The sequence below is a fragment of the Electrona antarctica genome, assembly GCF_951216825.1.
Source record: "Electrona antarctica genome assembly, chromosome: 3".
Taxonomy (NCBI): Eukaryota; Metazoa; Chordata; class Actinopteri; order Myctophiformes; family Myctophidae; genus Electrona; species Electrona antarctica.
Window position 1 is genome coordinate 4025874 of NC_136808.1, and position 22727 is coordinate 4048600.

At 41.0% G+C, this 22727-nt stretch overlaps 1 protein-coding gene across 6 annotated transcripts; it reads left to right on the forward strand.

Annotated features, from left to right (window-relative positions):
• The first annotated feature begins 350 nt into the window (after window positions 1-350).
• On the forward strand, window positions 351-22705 carry terfa (telomeric repeat binding factor a). 6 transcript variants are annotated; one of them, XM_079496574.1, is made up of 17 exons: window positions 351-572; window positions 4315-4410; window positions 7741-7871; window positions 8161-8247; window positions 9764-9904; window positions 10351-10451; window positions 11964-12128; window positions 14026-14187; window positions 14899-15157; window positions 15635-15804; window positions 16686-16781; window positions 18597-18686; window positions 19164-19242; window positions 19282-19442; window positions 19824-19903; window positions 20796-20848; window positions 22145-22705. In XM_079496574.1, the coding sequence occupies exons 1-17, from the start codon at window positions 404-406 to the stop codon at window positions 22301-22303; spliced, it is 2199 nt and encodes a 732-aa protein (XP_079352700.1). In that variant the 5' UTR covers window positions 351-403; the 3' UTR covers window positions 22304-22705. The 6 variants fall into 6 exon arrangements, with proteins under 6 accessions (XP_079352700.1, XP_079352698.1, XP_079352701.1 ...); XM_079496575.1 differs by having other exon boundaries at window positions 352-572; window positions 19176-19242; XM_079496572.1 differs by having other exon boundaries at window positions 19164-19442.
• The last annotated feature ends 22 nt before the right edge of the window (window positions 22706-22727 follow it).

Consider the following 22727-nt stretch of genomic DNA (forward strand, 5'->3'; position numbering starts at 1 on the left):
TTAATTATTGCTCACAACGTCATACTCTATTATGGCTTCCTGTGAGTATTATATTGTACTTTTAACATTTCTTTAGACATCATCTGTACGCTTTATTTAATTTTTTGTAATTATTTTTTTGTCTCTGTTTAAAAAAAAACTGTGTTCAAAGAAATGCGATTTGAAAAATGTGGTATATTATGATTGCTGATGTCCTTAAATAAGGAATTAAAATGTACCACTACGACCAGTACAGACAGTACCACACAAAAATGCAATCTAAATACCGGTAGGCTCGTTATAGCGTTGACTTTTATTTTGGAGTCTGCAACCAGAACATGCGTCGGTATTTATCGGTTTCGCTTGACGCGAGGGTGGGCGAAAAAGTTGGCAGTGACGTCACTTCCTCCTGTTAGTAAACAACATGGCGGCCGCCGCGGCAAACCAAACCGTTACTGTAGTAAGTAATATGTCTCGTGAAGAATGTCTCATCGTCAACCGCTGGCTGGTGGACCATTACCTCCATTTGGCGATACAGGCCTTTAAGGACAACCAATACGACACGTTCTGCACAATCAGAGATGTCCTTGACGGTGAGTTTAGCGAGTGTGTTGATTGTTGCTGGTTTGTTTTGTTTTTGTCCTGTAGCTGTTAGCTGCAGCCAGAGCTATAGAGTAAGTTAAGTACGACATTGAGGGGGCAGAAAACAGCCCGGTCACGTGGTTCATGTACTCGCGCGAGCCCATAGACTCCAATGCATTCCGTAACTTTCCGGTTGTCCCTATGGTGGACCCTCTTGTAAACAAGTGTAATGCTTTATTGGGTCGTCCACTCACAGTTGACAGTCTTTGTATTGAGTTGTGCAAAAATGTACTGTAATTCTGCAAACTGTTAATAAATATTTAAATCAATCAAATCAAAAAAGAGCCTGGCTCCATGAAGTGAACGAAGTTAATTGTCGTAACTCTGTCTTACTTATTGACTTGTTTCCATTGTGGTCCTGTTATAATGTCCACACCAGGCTCTTCCATTCATCACTAATTCGTAAGCTAAGATTTAGAGTGACTCTTGTAGGTGTATTTGATCGATTCTGACATTTTTAATCTGTCCGAATAGTTAATACATCTACGAGAGTCTAAAACGCTATCTAATTCGTGTGTTCCGCCGAGTCAACAGGCCACGTCCGTCCGTCCCATCATTTTTAAATAGTCAATATTGAATGTAAATATTTTGCTGCTATATTATGGTTTGTTTACCTAGCGGAGATAATCAAAGTGTTCATCAGGGAAAAAACAGGAACACAAACACTTTATATACATTCTAAACATCAAAAAGGCATCCTTAGCCCTGCTCCAGTGCGTCTGTGCGGACCAGGGCTAAGGCATCCTATTGGATAATTAAACCATCATAAATAAAACATCATATGTTCAAAGTAAACCCCCCAAAACTGGGATTCAGAATGTGCTGCTCTCATAATGTAATACATGATATTGTTATGATAATATTCTACTTCCATCTTGTATAGTCACTATTTAGATCTGACTGTCTTATGAACTTTTATGGTCCATAGCCTATGGACAAGAGCTATGTCAGCTTGTCCGCATAAAACGTATTACTCAGCAGTGTATGCAGAAGAATGAAGCTTTATTGTTGCCAGAATGCCAGTTATTTAATGAATTAAAATAGTACATGTTTTGGAGGTCTTTATTAAAGCAGAGATAATGTGCATGGCTTAGTCAAGTGGGTCTGGGTATGGGTGTTTGGAGACAGTTAGCCACAATTTGCAACACTAGATTTTTTTTAAATAATGGGATGAATCTAGAGTTGCAATACCCTCCATTGACATCCCATTCACAGTGGCGTCAATGGAGGGTATTGCAATCAGCTGTCCACTAATAGTTCTCAGGTCTTGTTTTTGTCCTCTGTCTTTTCTCATTGTATGGAATTTGACCAGGCCAGAAATGGATTTGGACAGGCGGACACCTGCCTTCGCCTATTGTAGATACGCCTCTGCCCATTCATCCAAATTGCATTTCCGATCTGCTTGTATTAAACAACGTTAAACGTTAAACAACATTGCAGGTGTAGGGAAAACTTGAATTATACTTTCAAACGGAAAAGCGTTTGTTTCATAAAAATCACACCCGTGTGAACTGAGTGGTGCAAGGTCTTATATAGTCTGATCAGCTATGTCAGTGACGTCACACACTAACCATAGCAACCATGCTCACCCGTACAGGCACAAACACACACGGGTACTAACAAAGCCAGTTGTTGGAGTGGTTTGCACCACTCAAAAAATCCACGTAGACATGTTATGAGCTACTTTCTGTCAAGAAATTCCGTGCTGTGATATTATAACTCTAACACTCTATAAGTGTTAGAGTTTGGAAGTGCTCGTTTTTATTAACGGGTCACCATGCAACTCCTTGGGTCCAAACGGCTGCAAGGAGTTAACGCTAAAACTGTCTTCACCCTTTGGTGTGGTTTGGGCCATTGAATTCCATGCGTTGAAGCACTAGGGTCAACGTGGGTCAACGTGCAACAAGACATATCACACCGCAGGGACAACGCTAAAACCGCCTTGACCCTTTGATGTGGTTAGGGTCTTTAGAAAATAATCACCTGCACAGAATCTCTTGACAGAAAGTAGCTCAACATGTCTATGGTGGCTTTTTATGAAACAAACGTAGTTTGAAAGAGGATAATTCAATCTTTCCCTACAGCTGCAATGTTGATGAGTTTAACGTTGTTCAATATAAGCGGATGCAGAAATGCAATTTGGATGAATGGGATGTCAATGGAGGGTATTGCAACTCTAGATTCATCCCATTATAAAAAAATCTATTGTTGCAAATTGCGGCTAGTAGACTGTAGTGCCATGATTGGTACAACATCATGCATGCTTAAAGGGATAGTTCAGATTTTTTTAACTTAAGCTGTATGAAATACTTGCCATTAATATAGTGGTTGCAACTGTATTAATTGATTGCCGTGGTGGGAGTTCTGCTCTGATTTTGGTGAAATATTAAGTAGTTCCGTCATTTTGTGGGGGGCACTGGGGCCATGTATTAAAAGTAAATTAATCCACAAAACTAACGTCATTTGTATTGTTGACCTATTTCTACCATATAGTGTAACTTTCGTTCATTTTTGACCCCTCTATCACACGGAACTATGTTTTTTGTGTCCATATCACTATGCCCAAAAAATAGTTCCATGTGATAGAGGGGTCAAAGTTGAACAGAAGTTGCGCTAATACTATATAAATAGGTCAACAATACAAATGACGTTCATTTTGTGGATTAATTTACTTTTAGAGTGTGGCCCCAGGCCCCCAGTGCCTCCCACAAAATGACCGGAACTACTTAATATTTCACCAAAACCAGAGCAGAACTCCCACCACGGGACTCGGGCAATCAATGAATACAGTTGCAACCACTATATTAATGGCAAGTATTTCATACTGCTTAAGTTAAAAAAAATAATCTGAACTATCCCTTTAATGTTGTTGCGGTTGTGTTCAGTTATTGTCTGCACTACACTTCATGACTGTGGTTCTCCAGCTTTTCAAGCTATGACTCCAAAAGAATCATATTTGAAATGAAATGAAATGATTACTATATTTACCCAGGGTATCTGGGCTAAGCTCAAGAACTTGTTTCCAGCCAGGCCCTGCTCATAGAACATTTCATCGTAGTGGTTCAATGCCTTGTTCAAGGGCACTTCAGCGGTGGTAATTTTAATGTGTCGGACCGCTGATTCGAACTGGCAACCTTCCGGTATCAAGACCGCTCCGCAATCCGTTCGGCCACCGCTGCCACTTCATGACTGTGGTTCTCAAGCTTTTCAGGCTATGACTACTCCAAAAGAATCCTATTTGAACTGGGGACATCCCCACCTGACAAGCACATAGAATGCATGCAGGAGTTGAGGCATTACATTTAGTTCTGTAAATATGCTTTTAGAATATGCTATTTTCACAGTGTTTGCTTCTTTCTTATATTATTTGACAATTTGACCAATGTTTGACCGTTTTTTATAGTTTGTTGATTACTTTTGATGGTCTTTTTCTTTCTTCCCTGAGGTATTAAAAGGGTCTCAAAACAACAACAAGTCCTTAGATTGTCACTTTAAAGTCACCTGGGGACCCTCCCAAAATTCCTGGGACGCAATACTGTACTCAGTACTGTACTCTAACGTCATAAAATGTCCTTGGGACCCATCTAAAAGACCACCCCTGGGTCTCGGGGCCCATTACATTGAAAACCTATTTACATCACTGTTGAGGCCCGATTTTGAACAACAATACATTATTGTCCGTTCCTTTTACAGGTGTACTGTCTATGCCTGTGGAAGTTACTGACGTGATGACCACAAAAATACGAGTGCTGCAGTTTCTGGCCCGGATAAATGACGGAGACAAACTTGGTAAGTGTTGAACCATTCCTTTGTGTTGTTGACCATGACCTTGTGGGGGTGATTGTTGTGTGGTTCACAAACAACAATTAATTATAAAAAAAGAATCAATTCATTATAACCAGGATCGAGCATAAAGATTTCCCCCAAAAGATAGCGGAAATAGCCGACCTACTAGCTCACAACGCGTCACAATTGTGAGTTTGTAAATCGTCTATTTTCGCTACTTTTGTGTCACACAGTACTATTGTGCAATACTTTTCTACGACAAGGTATATAAAATAATATATATTTTTTGATGTTGTTAAAAGTATAAAATCAAAAACAAGGTCAACTCAGCCGTGTGGTACACGCAGCAGCGTGAGCTCAGCTCTGATTGGTCTACTTTTGTGGAGCCATAAGCATGGATTAAAGGTCTCAGATTTCAGTCATTTGGATTCCATAGAGGTCAGACTCGGGCCTCTTTTAGACGGCGACCATCTCCAGATAAAACGTCAAAGTCCCGTTGCGTTCTCATTTTTTATTGACCCTTTACACGAGAACGCACACTTTATGAAAACGCTATAATGTCGCTAGGTGGCGGTAACGGGCTGCCAAATAAACCAGTCACCCACGTACAAGGAGAAGAACCAGGTAGCCAGCACCCCCTTCACACAACCCTATCGGGGTTTTGTTTCCAGAACACAACGTGGTTGTGGCCGTCGCTTGCTGCCTGCTTTCTACTAACGCATCGAGGTGACACACAGGCTAGCAGGCAGCACAGAGCATGCAGGCAGAGCGCGCCACGGGATGGTTATATATTTTATAATACATTAGGCTACATAAACGCTGCTGCCGCCTATTGCAAGGCATTTTATTTACATCATGGTTTTACACTCACCATCGCTGATGAGCAGCACTTTGTAGGCGAGGAGGGAGGCTTGTTCAGGAACTCCATTATATCATATATGGCTCTGCATCAATGTACTGTAATAAACATATGTGCTGTGAACCAACGTGAGCCATGATGTCATAAGTTTTGCGGATTCACCGTTTTGCCTGTTTACATGGAGAAGGGATAAAACGGCGTTCTCAAAGATTTCCACTCTGGGAGGTGGTTTCACTTTGTTGCGTTTTCACCTCCTGAAAACACCGTTCTCGTCTAAAGGGACACCAGCAAAAGATACTTTATTTTGCCGTTTTCTATGAACACCATTCTCATGTAAAGACCACCTCAGCTTCTATGGAAGCATGTCACACACCGAAAACAGGTAGCTTGTAGATGGTCTATTTTTGGTTATTTGTGATTTTTAAGTGGTCAAATTAGCGATGGCATGAGAATGCGAGTTTGATCTTCCAGAAAAGTCTGCAATTTCTTCAACTGGTTGGCTCGCGTTATTGTTACTGAAACATCACAATTGTAGTACATTATGTGCATTATGTACAATTGTTTGAGGCCTCCTTTTCACACTGTTTGACAAATTGGAGAAGGATGGATTTAATTTAGCTTTAATCCATGCAGAAATGTCTTTTTGACTATGAACCTTCCATAATCTGAAACCTCCCAGAACCAACCCCCTCAGGCCGGGAACCCATTTTTGGGTTCTGTACAGTATGTACAGTATTCAAAAAATGAAAAACTTTGCTGCTGCTACATAAATATTTGACGTTTTTCAGAAAACTTAGAATCGGCCTCAGGCCTAAATGGGTTAAGTCCTGTCATGGTTTTTAGTTTGTTTCCCTTATAACCACAACCACCCCTGAGGTGAAGGATACCTCCCGTGACGTATCCAATCACACCTGTGTGAAGTGAGCGGTGCAACTGTAGTGTGTGGGGGTCCCCATGGGGGAAACATCAAGCAGAGATTAAAATAGGGTGCATTTTGCATCCCAAAATGCAGTTTTTAGTTAAGGGACGCAATAAAACAACGACCTCTGCATCCACAGGATGCACTACTGTACTCGGCATGTATAGTAAAAATACACATAAAAAAACAATTGCGATATTTTGCTAGCTTTAGTTATAATAATAATTTCTTCTGTTTTCTACATGAATATAACCACATTATAACCATATAAAATGAAATGGGAGTTAAATGCTGCAATTTGTTTTAAAAAAAAAAGAAAAAAAAAAGGCAAAATCGTCGTCGTCAACGCCGTTGAAGTGGGACTCATAAAATGTCCCTGGGACTCATAATGGACTCAAAAGACCATCCCTGCATGATGCATCCCAGGACTCATTACATTGAAAACCTATTGACATCACTGATCCAGACCCCAAGGAACGCGCCCAGGGGGCTGGCCCGCTTCCGGCGAGCTTTCCTGCGTCCGAAACGGTCGAGAAATCACACAGTTACCATGTGGTGGTCCCCGGGGGATCCCCGGAACATCCGGACCCCCAGGAACATGGCCAGGTGGCCAGCCCGGTTCCGGCGAGCCTTCCCGTGTCCGAAACGGTCGAGAAACGACAGAGTTATCGTGTTGGGATGGACATGCATACATACTATGACATGCATACATACATACATACATACATACATACATACTATGACATACATACATGGGGACACACATAGCTGCGTAATGGAGCGGAGGCACCGCTCAAAAATAAAAAATAAAGTTAAAATAGCTGATCTACAACCTCACAATGCATCGCCATGAGACGCTTTGTGAGCTTGTGCATCGGCTATTAACTATGAACCCATACCCAGACCTCAGTTAGTAGTACTGCCTCCTGAACAGGGCCCAAATCTGGGCTTCTGTGAAGCCGAGCAGTAGCGTACTATGGAGACACAACCGGAACCTGTGAAATACTTTACACAGCACACTTCGCTTAACCCATTCAGGGCTGGAACCCCTTTTGGTGTTTTAAACATTGTTATAATTTAGCTATTGAAAAATAGCAGACCTACGAGCTTGTAGGTCTGCAATTTCTTTTTAATCGTGAAAATGCGGCACAAATCTTTGAATATATATTCTTTCAGAGTGAATGTTTTTAACTCAAATCTTTGCTTCTGAGGCGTTCCTGGAACAACATATTTTCAGATGGGGATCGGCGGCCAATTACATATCATTTGTGGGGTCCTTGACATGAAATAGTTTGAGAACCACTGATACAGAAACATGAGGTAATTCAGAAAACTGTAATTTTATTTAGAAGACATTTTTTTTTTTTAATTTCTAAGTCAGGACTAAATGGGTTTAACAGTAGTTGTTGTATTGGAAAAGAGCCAAGAGATACAGAGACAGACAACACCTGTTCTATACAACAAGGACCCTTTCAGTGCCACACTGTGAAAAACTATAACATTGTTACCACCAGTGTCTATCTGCTAGCAGCATCATTGATCTTCCCGCCCGCAGACGTGTCATTTGAAGCAGACGAGTCCATCACTCCTCTGGAGTCGGCGATGGAGTTGCTGAAAACCATCAGCACAGAACACAACATTGAACAGCAGGACTTTGAGCCAGTGCACACATCGGTCAGAGAAATGGTATGTTAGAATTACACACTTAACCTTATAATCCAAGAATTCCCAACCTGTGGGCCAATTTCAGGCAATCTATGGGGGAAAATGGTCAACCTCAAACAAATTGCAAAAAAAACCCTATAAGCCCTATAATGCTTGGAATGGATTCAGAATCATGAAAACCCCCTAGTTTGACACATCACATGCTACTTGAAGCATAATGAAATTTAGAAAATAAAAGCCTGTTTGTCAATGGTGGCCATTTCTTAAACTTCCCCAGCCTCAGACAATTCCAATGCTCTGTGTTTCTCAGATGGTGGTGGTTTTCATTAAGAACAGGAGGTATGATGAGGCAAAGACTGTGCTGCATAAACACTTTCCCAAACAAATGGTTGGCAAGGTAAGAAAGCATGGCTTTTAATCCAATCATCATTCAATAATGTTTGTTTCTTGTTGCTATTTTAACCCATGTTGGACTAATGTCGATTAAAAAAAGGCTTCTAAATCCTAATAGTTTTCTGAAAAACCCACGTTTCTACCTTTTTCATGTCAAGGACTCCCAGAATTATCTCTATTGGGCCACGGACCCCCATCTCAAAATATGTTGTTCCAGGGACCCCCCAGAAGCCAGAAGATTTGCACCACATTTTCACGACTTATCAAAAATAGCAGACCTACAAGCTCATAGCGCACCTGTCGTGGCGCGCTATGAGCTTGTAGATCTGCTATTTTTCAATAGCTAAAGTATAACATAATGCTTTAAACACCAAAAGGGGTTCCCGTTCAGAATGGGTTAAACAACATGCAATGCACAACAAAATATACTGAGATATTTAGTATTGTGTCCCACATTAGTCCTTGTAATGCCATCCTTTGAAACATGAGTTTTTTCCCATACCCTTTTAGACCACATATTCTGTCATTTTAGGGACATAGTTAACAATATACCATATGTAGAAAATGAATAAATAAACATTTAAAAGTATTTTTCTATCAAAAGTCCAATCTTTATTCCTGCCAAGCCACCTACTTGCTTACATCAGCAGCTGCCAACCAATTACAACTAATGATATTATGACAAACAAACAGGTAGAAGGGTGTAGTAAAGAAAAGACTGCACACTCAAAGCCATGATGCAGGGTTTATTAAAGGAATACCGATAAAGGTCTTCTTCAGGCAATCCCTGAAGAAGACCTTTCCAGGTGGAAACTTCGCTAAGTCCCTCCCCAACCTGTCCTTGTCCAATAGGCACGTTAGCAGCGAGGAGACAGGGCAAGCTGTCCTTTTCCCCCATATGCATGTTAAATGACGGGATTTCTCTATATAAATCGATCATTTCAGTAGCAACTAGCAAGAGCATCAAAATGTCTTCTAAATCTAGTCTACACTGGACAAATGTGCGTAACATTATTATAATAAACTTGAAATACTAGGAAATGACAGAGGGCGAAATCAACTTTTAATGACTACCTGACAGGAGTTTTCATTTTGCACGGTAAGACTACGGTCATTAGTATTATTGCCATCACCTGGGTGGGTCAGGCGTGTAACTTTCCCGAAGTAAGCCGTGTATATGTTCAACAACACAGCCATGCAAAATAACATTGACAGCTATGAGGTGGCGAAAGCTTGATCTGCATAGCAACAGTTGCTAAACTATTTGGATTGGCATTGGACAATCGCTTTTTGGGGTGGGATTTAGCAAATTCCCAATAAAAGTATGACACAAACCTGTCAATCAATCAAAAAAACATTTTACAGACACAAAAACCCCAGAAAAGTGTTTCTTGTGTCCTAAACTTCATTAAAATAAGCTCTGGTTGCAAAAGGGGTGAAGTGGCCCTTTAAGCTTTGTTTCAGGCATATTCTATTTATTTTGAAGCCAGGAGGATGTGTTGTATGTGTATTCTGTCCAGAAAGCCATATTGACCGCTCTGGCCAATGATCAAAAGAAAACCCATAAAGTCCTGGAGCAGACGTCCTACCAGCAGTTCAGACATGAGATGCTGCAATTCTGTGAGAGCCTCTACCCCCCCTCTGTCCCCTTTCTACAAAAGGTACGTGTTGTGTGTCACAAGGTTTTACAGGCCTGGCTGTCTTTTTGATATCTGTATGGGTAGAGTATGTCAATACAATGTAACTGACACAACTATGGTGGTTGTAGTGGGTCTCCCTGCTCTTCTGTTGAGAAATGTATACCCTGAGGTTGGGTATGACCACTACGACTTGACAAGTTCTGAAGCACATGAAGCTCAAAATAAAAGTTATCTTCTGGAAGCAGGCCTGGCCAATAAGAAACGACTGCTTTAACAAAAAGTAATTTGCGTTGCTTGAAGTCTTATTTGATCCCCGTGTCCTGAAATTAGTTTGACACCCATGGTTATGGTCTTGCACAGTGCATGAAGACCTGTTTTCCTTGGGCTCTAAGTATGTACTTAAGTCTTAAGCCTGCAACATTGAACACTTCCTGACTACTATTTCTGTCTTTGGTTCTGATTCCCAGGCTGCAAAAAAGATGATCAATCAGCGACATCTGGGTGAAGACACCGCCCAAGCAGCTGAGCAAGACTCGCCTGCACAATCTCCACTGCAGTCTGTTCCATGGTATGCTCTTCATGGCTCAGCACAAATCTTACCATGGCTCTACAAATGTAACCAAATACATTTTTTTACACTCCGAAGCCTAGTTCAGAACAAAGATTCACTTTGAGGGGGAACCAATGTAGATCATTGCAGAGAAACATTGCAGCAGTCTGAATGACCTTGTAGCAGGTCGACTAATGCCGGCTGACTGAGTCACACAAGAGATTCAACTTCGAATCTCAAGCAATAAGTTGTAACGCTTTTATGAACACAAACAAGTTCCTTGTGAGTCTGCCATAGAGAAACAAAGAAGATAAACAAAGTCAAATTAGAAGTAAAATGAGGCAGAAATTCTTCTTGTGGAAGTAGAAAAACATTTGCAGCAGATATACTGTGAATGACACTGACACTCTTGTGCAGGTTAGAGACAGCAGCAGATATCAAACATGTAAGTCAAATGCATACATAAGTGATCGTGGTAGTGCAACGGCAATGGCAATAGGGTTGCCTGTTGTCTTTTTTTTTGTAAATGAATGCCCCACCCCTACTTCATACAAGAGTGTCACCACAGGTTATCAAACTTCTCTTTCATTGTACAAGGACACCCAAATATATATTTGGTTGCGGACCCCTATCTAAAAAACATTTTGTGCCAGAGACCCCTAAAAAGATTGCAAATTCTTTGGAAAATAGCCAATCTGCAAGCTCGCAACGCGTTGCCGTTGTGAGTTTGTAGTGAACAGATGTATTTTGTTTTATTCATAATGTTCAAAGCCAACTACACAATTTAAAGATGGAGTGCCACGATTCTTTTCCACCCTAAAACATGACCATCAGGTATTATTATAATATAAGGAGGAAGAACTTGTTCCAAAAAGTGTACAGTATTTGTTAAAATCATGCTTTTATGTGGACACGCCCACCAGTTCATTAAGTATGCCTGGTTTGCCTGGTGGGTGGTGATGGGTGGTGATCCACCTGAACTGAAGCCGCACCCACAGCTGTTGTTGTATGATAAAGGGGGAGGGGTTAGGAGAGGGGCTGATAGTGTGATGATGTCACTATATTACTGTTTATTTCGTTGGCCCGTTTGACTGTCAAGGGTTCAGCCTCCAGGAAGAAACCCTACATACAAAGTTAATACACCATTGCACATACAAACGACGCCAGGGTGTCTAATGAAGTACTGTCACCTCATAGACACATGAAAAACTGGAACAATACAAAAATTGTGGCACTCCATCTTTAATCATTAATCACAAGTATTTACTTGACATTTAACCCCTTTTGGTGTTAGCATTATGTTATGCTTTAGCTATTGAAAAATAGCAGATCTACAAGCTCATAGCGCGCCACCGAGTGGCGCGCTATGAGCTTGTAGGTCTGCTATTTTGAAAAATCAAAGAACGACTGACATAAAAACATAGCTTTTTCAGAAAACTGTCAGGATGTAGAAGACATTTTTAGAATCTGATCTCAGGTCAAAATGGGTTAATCATCAACTCAACATCAACAATTTGATAATGGTGGCAGCCCTAGGCAGGAGACGCGGGGGGAAGTGGAAGCCGACAGCCAGGAGACGATAGACTCGCAGGACGAGGAAACCCACATCTGCCAGGATCTGTCCATGGAATGGAGCCCGGTTGCACACAGATCCACACATGGGCACCAACGACCACAGACCAGCAATGCAAGCCAGTAAGTCAAAAGTACATTTGGGCTGACATTGTTCACATAATCACAACATTCCCAGTTTCATGCAAGCTTGATCGTAATCTGAACATTTTTCTTAGTAAATGGTAGTGGAGAACATACTGTCGCTCATGGAGGGTTAATGAAATAATCAAGAAGCATTGTTTTTTAAATGTATCTTTTTAAAATGTCTTATATATCAAAGAATCAACATGAAAAAAGACAATCGATTAGTCTGATTAACCACTTACACTTTGTTGTATAATGGTGGAGTACAAACATTGTGAAAATAACTCGTCTGCAAGCTCACACAACTCATTGCCGTTTTGTGAGCTTGTAGATCTGCTATATAAAAACAATTTTTTTTTATAATCACTCAATCATTTTTACACTTGATAAGTCGGATAACAAACCCCCTTCTGGACAACTCTGTTTCAACATGAGCATTGCAAAATGTATGACTGTATAAATTCAGAACTCTGGTAGGTGAGAGAACTTTTACTTACATTGGTGCCACCCAGTGGAACATACTGGCCACTGCAACCAAACTGACTTGCTGGAAGAAACTGCAGTCACGCAATGTTAATAGCATTTGTAGTAGATAACAGTAGCACAATTTGAAATTTGCTCTCTATTGCCAGAAAAGGAATGAAGTCTGTGTGTTTGACTATAGGGTTTGACTGGATTGCTGAATTCCTACAATGACCTTAATGCCTTTGTGCACTTCCCCTCCTTGTGGAGAGGGGGGAGGCTGTGTGGAGGTGTGACTTGTAGTCCAGGAAGGAAGTGTATTATTATTATTTTACTATTTCATGAAAAACATTACACATTGTGATCTTGTAGGTTGGCTATTTGAACAATTAAAAAATGTTTTTCAAAATAGTAAAAAAAAAAAAAAAAAAGACAAAGAAGTTTAGGGATAAGGGGTAAGGCACTGGTGAAAATAGGGCCATAGACCTTTAAGCGGCTGCCTCTGCACTGTCTGCAGGCTCTTGTTAGGGATCCCAGTAGTGAGTACTAGTGGGTTGATCATGGAAGTTCGATCGGTGAATGTGTATTTACAAGTAATGAAATTATTACTATATTTACCCAGGGTATCTGGGCTAAGCTCAAGAACTTGTTTCCAGCCAGGCCCTGCTCATAGAACATTTCATCGTAGTGGTTCAATGCCTTGTTCAAGGGCACTTCAGCGGTGGTAATTTTAATGTGTCGGACCGCTGATTCGAACTGGCGACCTTCCGGTATTAAGACCGCTCCGCAATCCGTTCGGCCACCGCTGCCGCTAAAGTCAATTGCTCCCCCCTCCAAAACACCTCAGAACGGAGACACCTCAGAAGCGCCCATCAACACATCCAAATCCAATCATCGCGTCCATTCACACATTGAGCAGTTTAAAGTCACATGCGTTCCTCGTCCCTGTGTAGGTGTAGGTCTACATTTTATATCTGTTGTAGGCTAGTAGTCTATAGTTCTTGGAAACTAAACACTTGCTCAATACTTTTTGAAGTAGAAAGCTGCAAACATTGAACTCGCATGACTATCGATACAGTTAGACCGGTGAATGAATAGCCTACCAAGTCCGACCCTATTCAAACATAAACATGAATAGGCCACTATTAACAAAAGACAGCATCTGGACAGCTAGAGGATTTGCAGCCCAATCGCCAACTAAGCAGTCTGTGTATAATTTTTGTATAGCCTAAAAGAACGTCAAAAAGTAAGATATATGTCAAATAATATGCGTCTCACTTGATTGGCAAAATTGCGCCACCTACTGCTTATTTCACAAACTTATTTCATATCTCCCAAGAATCACATTTTATCAGTGGATGGAAACTGCAAAATGCGCATTTCTCTCTTTTTTTTTTTAATTTCTGAAAATCCGCGTCCTATTTTCGAAAAGGCTTGAAGGAAACGCACCTACTGACAACGTGCCTATCCCGAGGAGCAGACTGGAGGCGGCCTACTTCACTTTGACTGAGGGCTGTGAGATCTCCTTTGACCAGCTAGATGATTCTCCGCTGGAATCGAGGCTCGTCATCGACAAGACTCCAGTGACACAGGAGTAGGCATAATCGCCTAATGACAATTATTTAAGATAATAATCAGTTATTTTTGCACGATTGTCATAATCAATGTTTGAATAAGAAACAAACATTTTCCAACTGTTTATTTCTGGCTATTTCGGCTCATTATTTTATTATTCCTTTGTACATTGAGGTTATTTGTCACATTCTTTATTCTTTATTCAGATGGATCCCCATTAGCTGCCACCGAAGTAGCAGCTACTCTTCCTGGGGTCCATGACAAACAATACATATAACACTACACAATAAAAAATAACATTGCACAATAAAAACAGGTGCAATCTTGAAAAAAAAATACATTCATAATACAAATGCATTTAAGACATTAAAAATACAGAGAAATAAAAACACTAAACAAGACATCCCCTTAAATGATGTCAGTTAATTAAAATTACATCTTCCCTGTGCTGTGTTTTGTTTACAAAGCCTAAAAGGCAAAACAAAAAATTAAAATCACACCTGTGTGAACTGAGCGGTGCAGGTTGCTCAACAACACCCATTGCGGCTGTTCGTACTCAGACATACAGACATACACACACACAGCCAGTCAGTGGAGCCGTTTATGCACCGCTCAAAAATGTATTCATTATATGAATAAAAATTACATTGTGTTCAATGACGATTAAAATCACTAATGATAATTATTTGTGACAATTAATCATCAAGTACAATTTCATGATTGTTGACAGCCCTACACCAGAGCCCACAACCACAGGCATAGCAGCGGAGCCCCCCGGAGAGGCAGACGCCCCGGTCAAGGCGCTGTTCACAGTGGCTCGCCTGGTAACGCTGACAGACAGCATGGAGTCGACGGAGGAAGTGGAGACGGAGGGGCCAAAGACGAGGGCGGAGGTGGAACCTGAAAACATGGTTATTGGTGTTGAATTTAGTACCCAAACTACAAACACAATGTGTCGCGACGCACCACATTGTGAGCTTGCAGATTGGGTATTTCCGCATTTGTCAAGACAAATATTTTAACTTTTAGTTAAAAACCCATTTTGGGCGGGAACACCTTTTGGTGTTTTAAGCATTATGTTATACTTTAGCTATTCAAAAATAGCAGATCTACAAGCTCATAGCGCGGCACTCGGTGCCGCGCTACAAGCTTGTAGGTCTGCTATTTTTGAAAAATCGTGAAAATGTGGCGCTAATCTTTGAATATATATTATTTCACAGCAAACGTTTTTAACTCAAATCTTTGCTTCTGAGGGGTTCCTGGAATAACATATTTTCAGATGGGGGGGGGGGGGGTGTCGGTGGCCAAATATATATAATTCTGGGGCTCCTTGACATGAAAAAAGTTGAGAACCACTGACATAGAAACATAGGTTTTTCAGAAAACTGTCAGGATTTAGAAGATATTTGTAGAATCGATGGTAGGTCTAAATGGGTTAACTATAATATCCCTGTGTGACGAACCAGGAGATGAGGTTGGGAGTGGAAGCTGACAACCAGGAGATGATTCTCTCTCAGGAGGAAACCCAGGGCACAACGGAGGAGCCAGCTCAGTCAACGGCCATGAATCAGAATCCAAAGAGCCCGGTTATACACGGTGGAAACGTCACATCCGCACAGGCCAGCAATTCCAACCAGTAAGTTAAAAGTTCATCTGGTTTGGCGGGTGTAGTTAACTAGCCTGGCATTGGTCATCCTGATCACATGGGATCGTAAACGTGCCCACAGGATCAGTCTGGATTTCAGCCCCCAGGACAACCAGTATAGCGGGTGGGAGTACTCACCTCGACAAACTCCTTCAAACATCTGACGTCAACAGGGTGCTCTTTCCAAATTCAGTCGAAAAGACAGCGAAAACATATTTTCCGCCGAGAAACTCTTGCTTTATTATTGTGATTGCGTCTATTTCTGCACTAACTGCACTTTCAGCACAGTTTATAGCTGTATTTTCTTTCAGCATTAACATGTATTGCTTCAAGGGCCGCCATTGTTGTTTTGCCAGCTCTGCAGCCTTTATTCACATTGTAAATTATAATTACCATCATAATTTGCGTTAACTACATGGACCAATTGGGGGCTGCTTTCCACTGTGGTACGAAAGCAGTTGAAGGTTCACTGTCCTTGATTAGCCTGATCGTACTATAGCTGACGTTGTTTGATTTCAGCTTGTAAGCTGTAAAAATGTAATCTGAACATTTTCTTAAAAAGGGTGGTGGAGAACATATATGTGAGTCAATGTTGACAAGTCTTCTGAAAGTTTAACTCTGGGAATAGTTAGACTTTTATACTTTGACTCAAATACCGCGGTACTACTTTGAATTTGTCCACCATTGTCTATGGCAGCGAGCCCCATAAACGCAGATCTTGATGTGTCCTACATTTTCCTCTAGGGTTTTTTTAGTCAATGGTCATAATTCTGTCACATTTGCCAAATTGTGTATGATTGTTGTGGTGACATAACTGTTTGGTCTGATATGGAAATATTAATCTAATCTCTTGTCTAATGCTGAACTAATAGGAACTTGGCAGAGTTAGCCCAGTCGTCAGCAGGTAGATCGGTCCCAGCCAGGGAATCACCCCTTCGAAAACGACCAGCCAGCAGTACTGTTAATGAGTAAGTCTTTTGCAAGTCTTTTTAACCACTTGTAAAGAAACAACAAAATAATAACCAGTCCACCACAGCAAGCATAGAGTGCCCCCTGGTGAAAAAACTATTTACTGGATTGAACATATTTTCTTTTTTCTCCAATTCTTTGCTAAATTGAGGAGCAATTACATTTCATTACTGAAGATCACGTCTGGTTCTATACTATGTTATCATTGTAACCAGAGGATTAGGGTACATATCAGACAGACCAACATAGAGTCTATTAAAATATATAATCTTTATTGACAAATGCAAAATATGAAAATAAAAGACTTTCTTACAATTAGAGTTAACAACATTAACAATAAAATAGAGACAGGTTGAAATATACAATAATGCTCACCCTAACCCCCTGAACCCCCTACTCGTAATTAGACTAACTGTGGGCTAAAGCAGTGTCCAATCCACTGGTGATCACCTGGTAAGACATGGAAATGCAAAACAGTAAATACACAGCATACCAAAGATACCAACATTTCATGAACCTATATACATATGGCTGAGCTACATAAACGTGAGCCAAGGACTCACCAAAGACACAGGACTGTAAGCCCATCGACTTGGATATAGACGTGGATCCCCATAGAATGCTGCTCACTAAGGAGAACCACATTTATATTCACCTTTTAGTTATACTCAGATTAACAATCCATCATCCAAAAGCACAAATAAACACATAACCAATAATAATCAGAGAGAGCGAGACTTAGGGCCGATTCATACTCCTATTTTACCGCGGTTTCATTTCGGCACTGTAGTGCCGAAATGATTTCGGCTCGTCAGAAATTTTCAGTAGCACCGAAGAGCCGACTTTAGGACGGTACCCGCCCCCCCGAACCTCAAATGACGTCACATTGTAGGCTCTACAGCGCCGAACCGACTTTTATTCGGCTCTAAAATAGGAGTATTACACTTTACTAAATTAATGGAAGACACCACACCCGAACTGCAATGGCAGGCACTCTGAGCTCATTGCTTCAATCTGGCGGAAATCATGAGGTTGTCCAAATTACTAACTACAATAAACACATTATCCCCACCGAACACATGCAACAGAGTGCACACGCAAATAAAACAAAAGAAGCGATACCTTTGCATTTTGAGACGCTAACACACCTCCTCCTCCCTGTTTGGACTGGCTGCCCTGGCCTAGGGGAGAATCAATTCACGGTTTGGTCAACTAACCCTAGTGCATGTCAAACCTAGCGGCCTTATAACAGAGGCAAGCTACACTTTATGCTAACGCTACTCACCAGGTATACTTGTCGACCCAAACTCTACTCAACTCTCTCACATTGCATGCAACACTGGGGGAATTGTTTATCACATCCGCTCACATGGAAGAGCCTGTTCCAGTGGCCGTTCGGCGACTCTGAAATTCACGTTGCCGCCAGAGACACGCCCACAATACTCGTCCTCACCCCACGCTGCCTCACCCGGCCACATCATGGTTGATATATTGGACATATTGTCTACTTCCAATATTTTACTTACAATTGTGCAATTCTGTAGTCAAGGTCGGCATATAAGTGTATGTTATTCTGTCTGCAATGACACTGATCTAGGAAACAAAATCCATACAAAGTTTTAAAAAAAATAAGAAATTGTGAAACTGGCCAATTTACAAGCTTGTAGATCCACTATTTTCATTTTGTCTTAAATGGTACATTCATAATGTGTTTTTGTGATTTTGGGTCCCGGGAAAGGTTTAGGAATCTATGCTGTCCTTTAATTATTATTCCTACTGGAGAATTTTGGATGAATGTGTATGTACTCTCCTAGGTCATCCGAGGCATCAGCGGAGGACATCGAGAATCCCCTCAGCTCTGCTCCTGCCAATGAACTGCCTAAATGGAGACACCGAAAACGAGCGTGAGTAAGAGCAAACGCATCCATCTGCATTCACATGTTGGAGATTGAATGTCTATTGCTATTTTGAACCAGTAACCGACGGAAATCTTGCTCATGTCATGTCGGTAATTTTGTTTTTTATTTGTTTTTATCATCTTTCTTTTAACGATATCGATGCAACATAATTCCAATAGATTTTTTTTCTTCATGACTAAATCGATTAGTCTGGTGATTGACCACTTAAACTTGTATTATACTTCTGTTATACAATGATGTTATTAAAAAATAGTTAACATAGCCTTTCTACAAGCTTGTCGATAGGCTATTTTGAAGATATTTAATGTAGTGTGAACACAGAAAATACACTGTTATAGAGCTCTGAGGGACTCCGGTCAACTAAGTATATAGGGTTTAAGACAAGTGGTTAATCCTCTCCTAGGGTCAGCCCTAATTATCATGATTGCACCAGTGCTGTGACTGAGCACACAACTCACCTAGTTCCTTCCGTAGGGTCCAGCTGGACAGTGATGACAGCGACTCGGTAGTGGACAGCTCCTCCGACCATCCTGTTTACCACACCCCTCACAAGAGCGCTACCCCTCACAAGAGCACCACTACCCCTCACAAGAGCACCACTACCCCTCACAAGAGCGCTACCCCTCAGAAGAGCTCCACTCCTTCAACGAAGTCCAACCCTCCGGCGAACTTCAGCCCTCCGACGACCTCCAACCTTCCGGCGAACTACACGCCTCCAGCGAATTCCAAGTATTCCAAATGGTAAGATGCAGTAATGGTCAAGGCCCCCTGCATCTTGAATCACGCATACATACACCTGCTGTCATAATTATGTTAAAAATAAAGTCAAAGCCTTTTTCCCTATATCTCCCCATATCTCTTCCTGATCCCACTGTAACAGCTAGTGTGAAGCAGATTTCATCGGATCATCCATCATCAAATTAACATTTAAGTGTTTCATCCTAATGTGGGGTGCCCTGCACTGCACTCTGCTTTAATGTACACTGCAAGAAGTGACCGCTCCGACAGTATTTCTATTGTGGCTTTTGAATGAGTAAATGCAAACTTTATTTGACGGATTTGGTCTTTGTTGCATAAACTGCAACATACTTCAGTTAACTTTCTCTCACTTTCTCTCCACAGGAGACAGCTGTGCAATAACGCAAAGGAGACCAAGGAAGTGTGGAGTGATGAAGAGGACTTATTTGCCTTCAATGACAAAGGTACATTACTTAACTCAACTTTTGCTTAAATTAGACCGATTCCCAAAGCCCAAAGGGCACTGACCTATTTGGGGACCATGCAATTCGGGGAAGATAAGATGTAAGTTATCCAATATCCGTTGTTCCAGTCGTCTGAGTACTCTCTGTACGTTGGATGTTAAAATCAATGGGTGGGTGATTTGTAAAGAGGCACTTGGAAACGATGCAAGTTTATGCAATACCCATTCGTTAAAGTATCTGTTGTAGCCATTGTCAGAGCACCCAGTGCGGTACCCACTACCATACGACGGTCCGATCGACCAAATATGGACATACAAGGATCCCTGATGTCCTCAGGAACAGCTGATACATGGGCATAAATAGGAGACATACAGACACCCAGAGAGTTCTATTGCACACACCACCACTTATGTCGGTGCACGATAGGGCATTAAGCAACTAGTCGACTAGTGTACTAGTCAACTAGTAAATCCACTAGTCGACCTTGTTGGTACTAGTTGACTACAGTAGTTGATAAGAAAAACAAGTTTATTTTTTTTATGTATTTTTTCCCCGATTTTGTAGGCCTCAAGATCAGGTAGATTATAGTTATACTCACCAATGTACACAGTTTTTAAATGTACAAATATTTATTTAAAACAAAAAAAATGATTTATTTTTATTTTTTACATAATAGTAGTTAAACAACTAGTCGACTAGTAAACTAGGCAACTAGTAAAAATGACTAGAAGTGAATGCCCTAGTGCACGATTTGTTGTTCAATGTTGATCTACAAGCTCACAGCGCATTGCAGTGTGTTGTGAGCTTGTAGATGTGCCATGTTTTTCGTTTGTATGACAACGTATAACTCGGCCTTAATGGTCAACCATCCTTTTTGTTTTCTTTTATCCAGCTAAAAGGCAAAGTGACGCCGTCAGCATTTGCAGTACAAGTACGGGCAAGAGGGTAAGTGGACTGGCCCTGTTTTAATTTGGTTGATGATGATCCTATTTATAATGTGATCCAGCAGAAAATGACACGGGTGCTGAACAAAGATACGTACAGATGAAAGAAGATGTAGTTCGCACACCGGTCTTGAGCTCCAAATTGTATTTCATGGAGAAGGATAGAACGTTTCGACCCCTTTGGGTCTTCATCATCCTGATGTCTTCGTCGTCCTGATGAAGACCCGAAGGGGTCGAAACGTTCTATCCTTCTCCATGAAATAAAATTTGGAGCTCAAGACGGGTGTGCGAACTACATCTTTCACCTATATATAATGTAACTTAGATAGTATTGTGAGTTATACTGAACAGAAAGTGTTTTGCGAGTGTGTCACGTGACTTTTCCAATGCCGAGAGCCTTGCGTTGTCTTTGCTACACCTTCATACTTAGCGTACTTACGTAGCGTAGTTGTTATTTATTTGTCACAGCAGTGTAAAGTAGAACTGGACATTATATCGATATTATATTGTGATTGACTAGATTTCATCTGTGATGTTTTTCATGGTTTAATCACTTAAACCTGAGATCACAACACAACGATGCGTCGTGAGCTTGTAGAATTGGCTTGTGTTGTTTATTTCTTTTATTTTTCAAGATCTGTTTTGGGGGATTTGTATGCCTTTATCGATGGGGAACAGTAGTCGGACAGGAAAGGGGGAGAGAGATGACACGCGGCAAAGGCCGCCGGGCTCGGGAGTCGAACCCGTGGCACGCCGTCCAGCTGGTTTGGCAGGTGCCCAGACGGTTGAGTCAACTGTCCGGGCCATGTTGTTTATTTATTTTATTTACACCTATAACATGCCTAAAATTAAGAAGGGACAGGGGAAAGGCTGGATTACAGTAAATTGATTATCTGAATTCTCGTGACTGTCCTAGCAGTTTGCCTTTACCCACTTAGTTAATATACTGTATGTATAGGTATTACTGGTGTAATGTATCAGAAATCTCATTGTGTAATACAGCAGCAATAGACATCCCACATTAATTTCATTGTGATATTAACATCTCAATATCAAGGTATTTTTGAGTCACCCATGCTGTTTCTAGTCCTGTCACAATTACTACTTGTCATTCTAAGTCAGTTCCGCGTATATGTATTTAAGTTATTTGTCAGGTCTGCCCTGTGCAATTTTTGTCTACAAAGCCTGAAACGGGAAACTTTCTAATGCTCAATGTCAAATCAATATGAAATACTTTATCACAATTAATCGTCAAGTAAAATGTAATGATCGTAACAGCCTTCTTCTCCCATTGCAGAAGTGGACCGATGCCGAGTCAAGCCTGTTGAAAGATGCGGTCGCCAAATTTGGAGAGGGGAACTGGTCCAAGATGTTGTCATACTACAAATTTGAGGATAGAACAAATGTCCACCTCAAGGACAGATGGAGGACCATGAAGAAGCTCAAACTGGTGTGATCAATAATCATACACAGTGTCAAATCTATTTGTTTAATGGACTGTAATCTTCTGGGGGGAACATTCGCCAACAAGTGGCAAATTCACAATGCAGACACATTGTGAGCTTGTAGATCGGATATTTTTGGCGAAGAGATTTGGTGTAGATGGAAAAAAAAGCGGTCTAAGTACAGTACAAAGTAACTCAGTCCGGCATGTCCACTACACCCTTTTTTAGCAGGGTTTTATCTTTCTCACATTGTATATTTTTAGCAGCACGTTTTCATCTCAGGAATGATAACGGTAACACAATATATAAGTTCCTGTGGTCCTAAATCCAGAAAGCAAAAAAACAAGCGATGGACACAATTTTCTTTGTCAAATCAACTCCAGAGTTGAATAATTAAACTTTGCATTTAAGTGTTAACTGATTGCTTATCCTTCA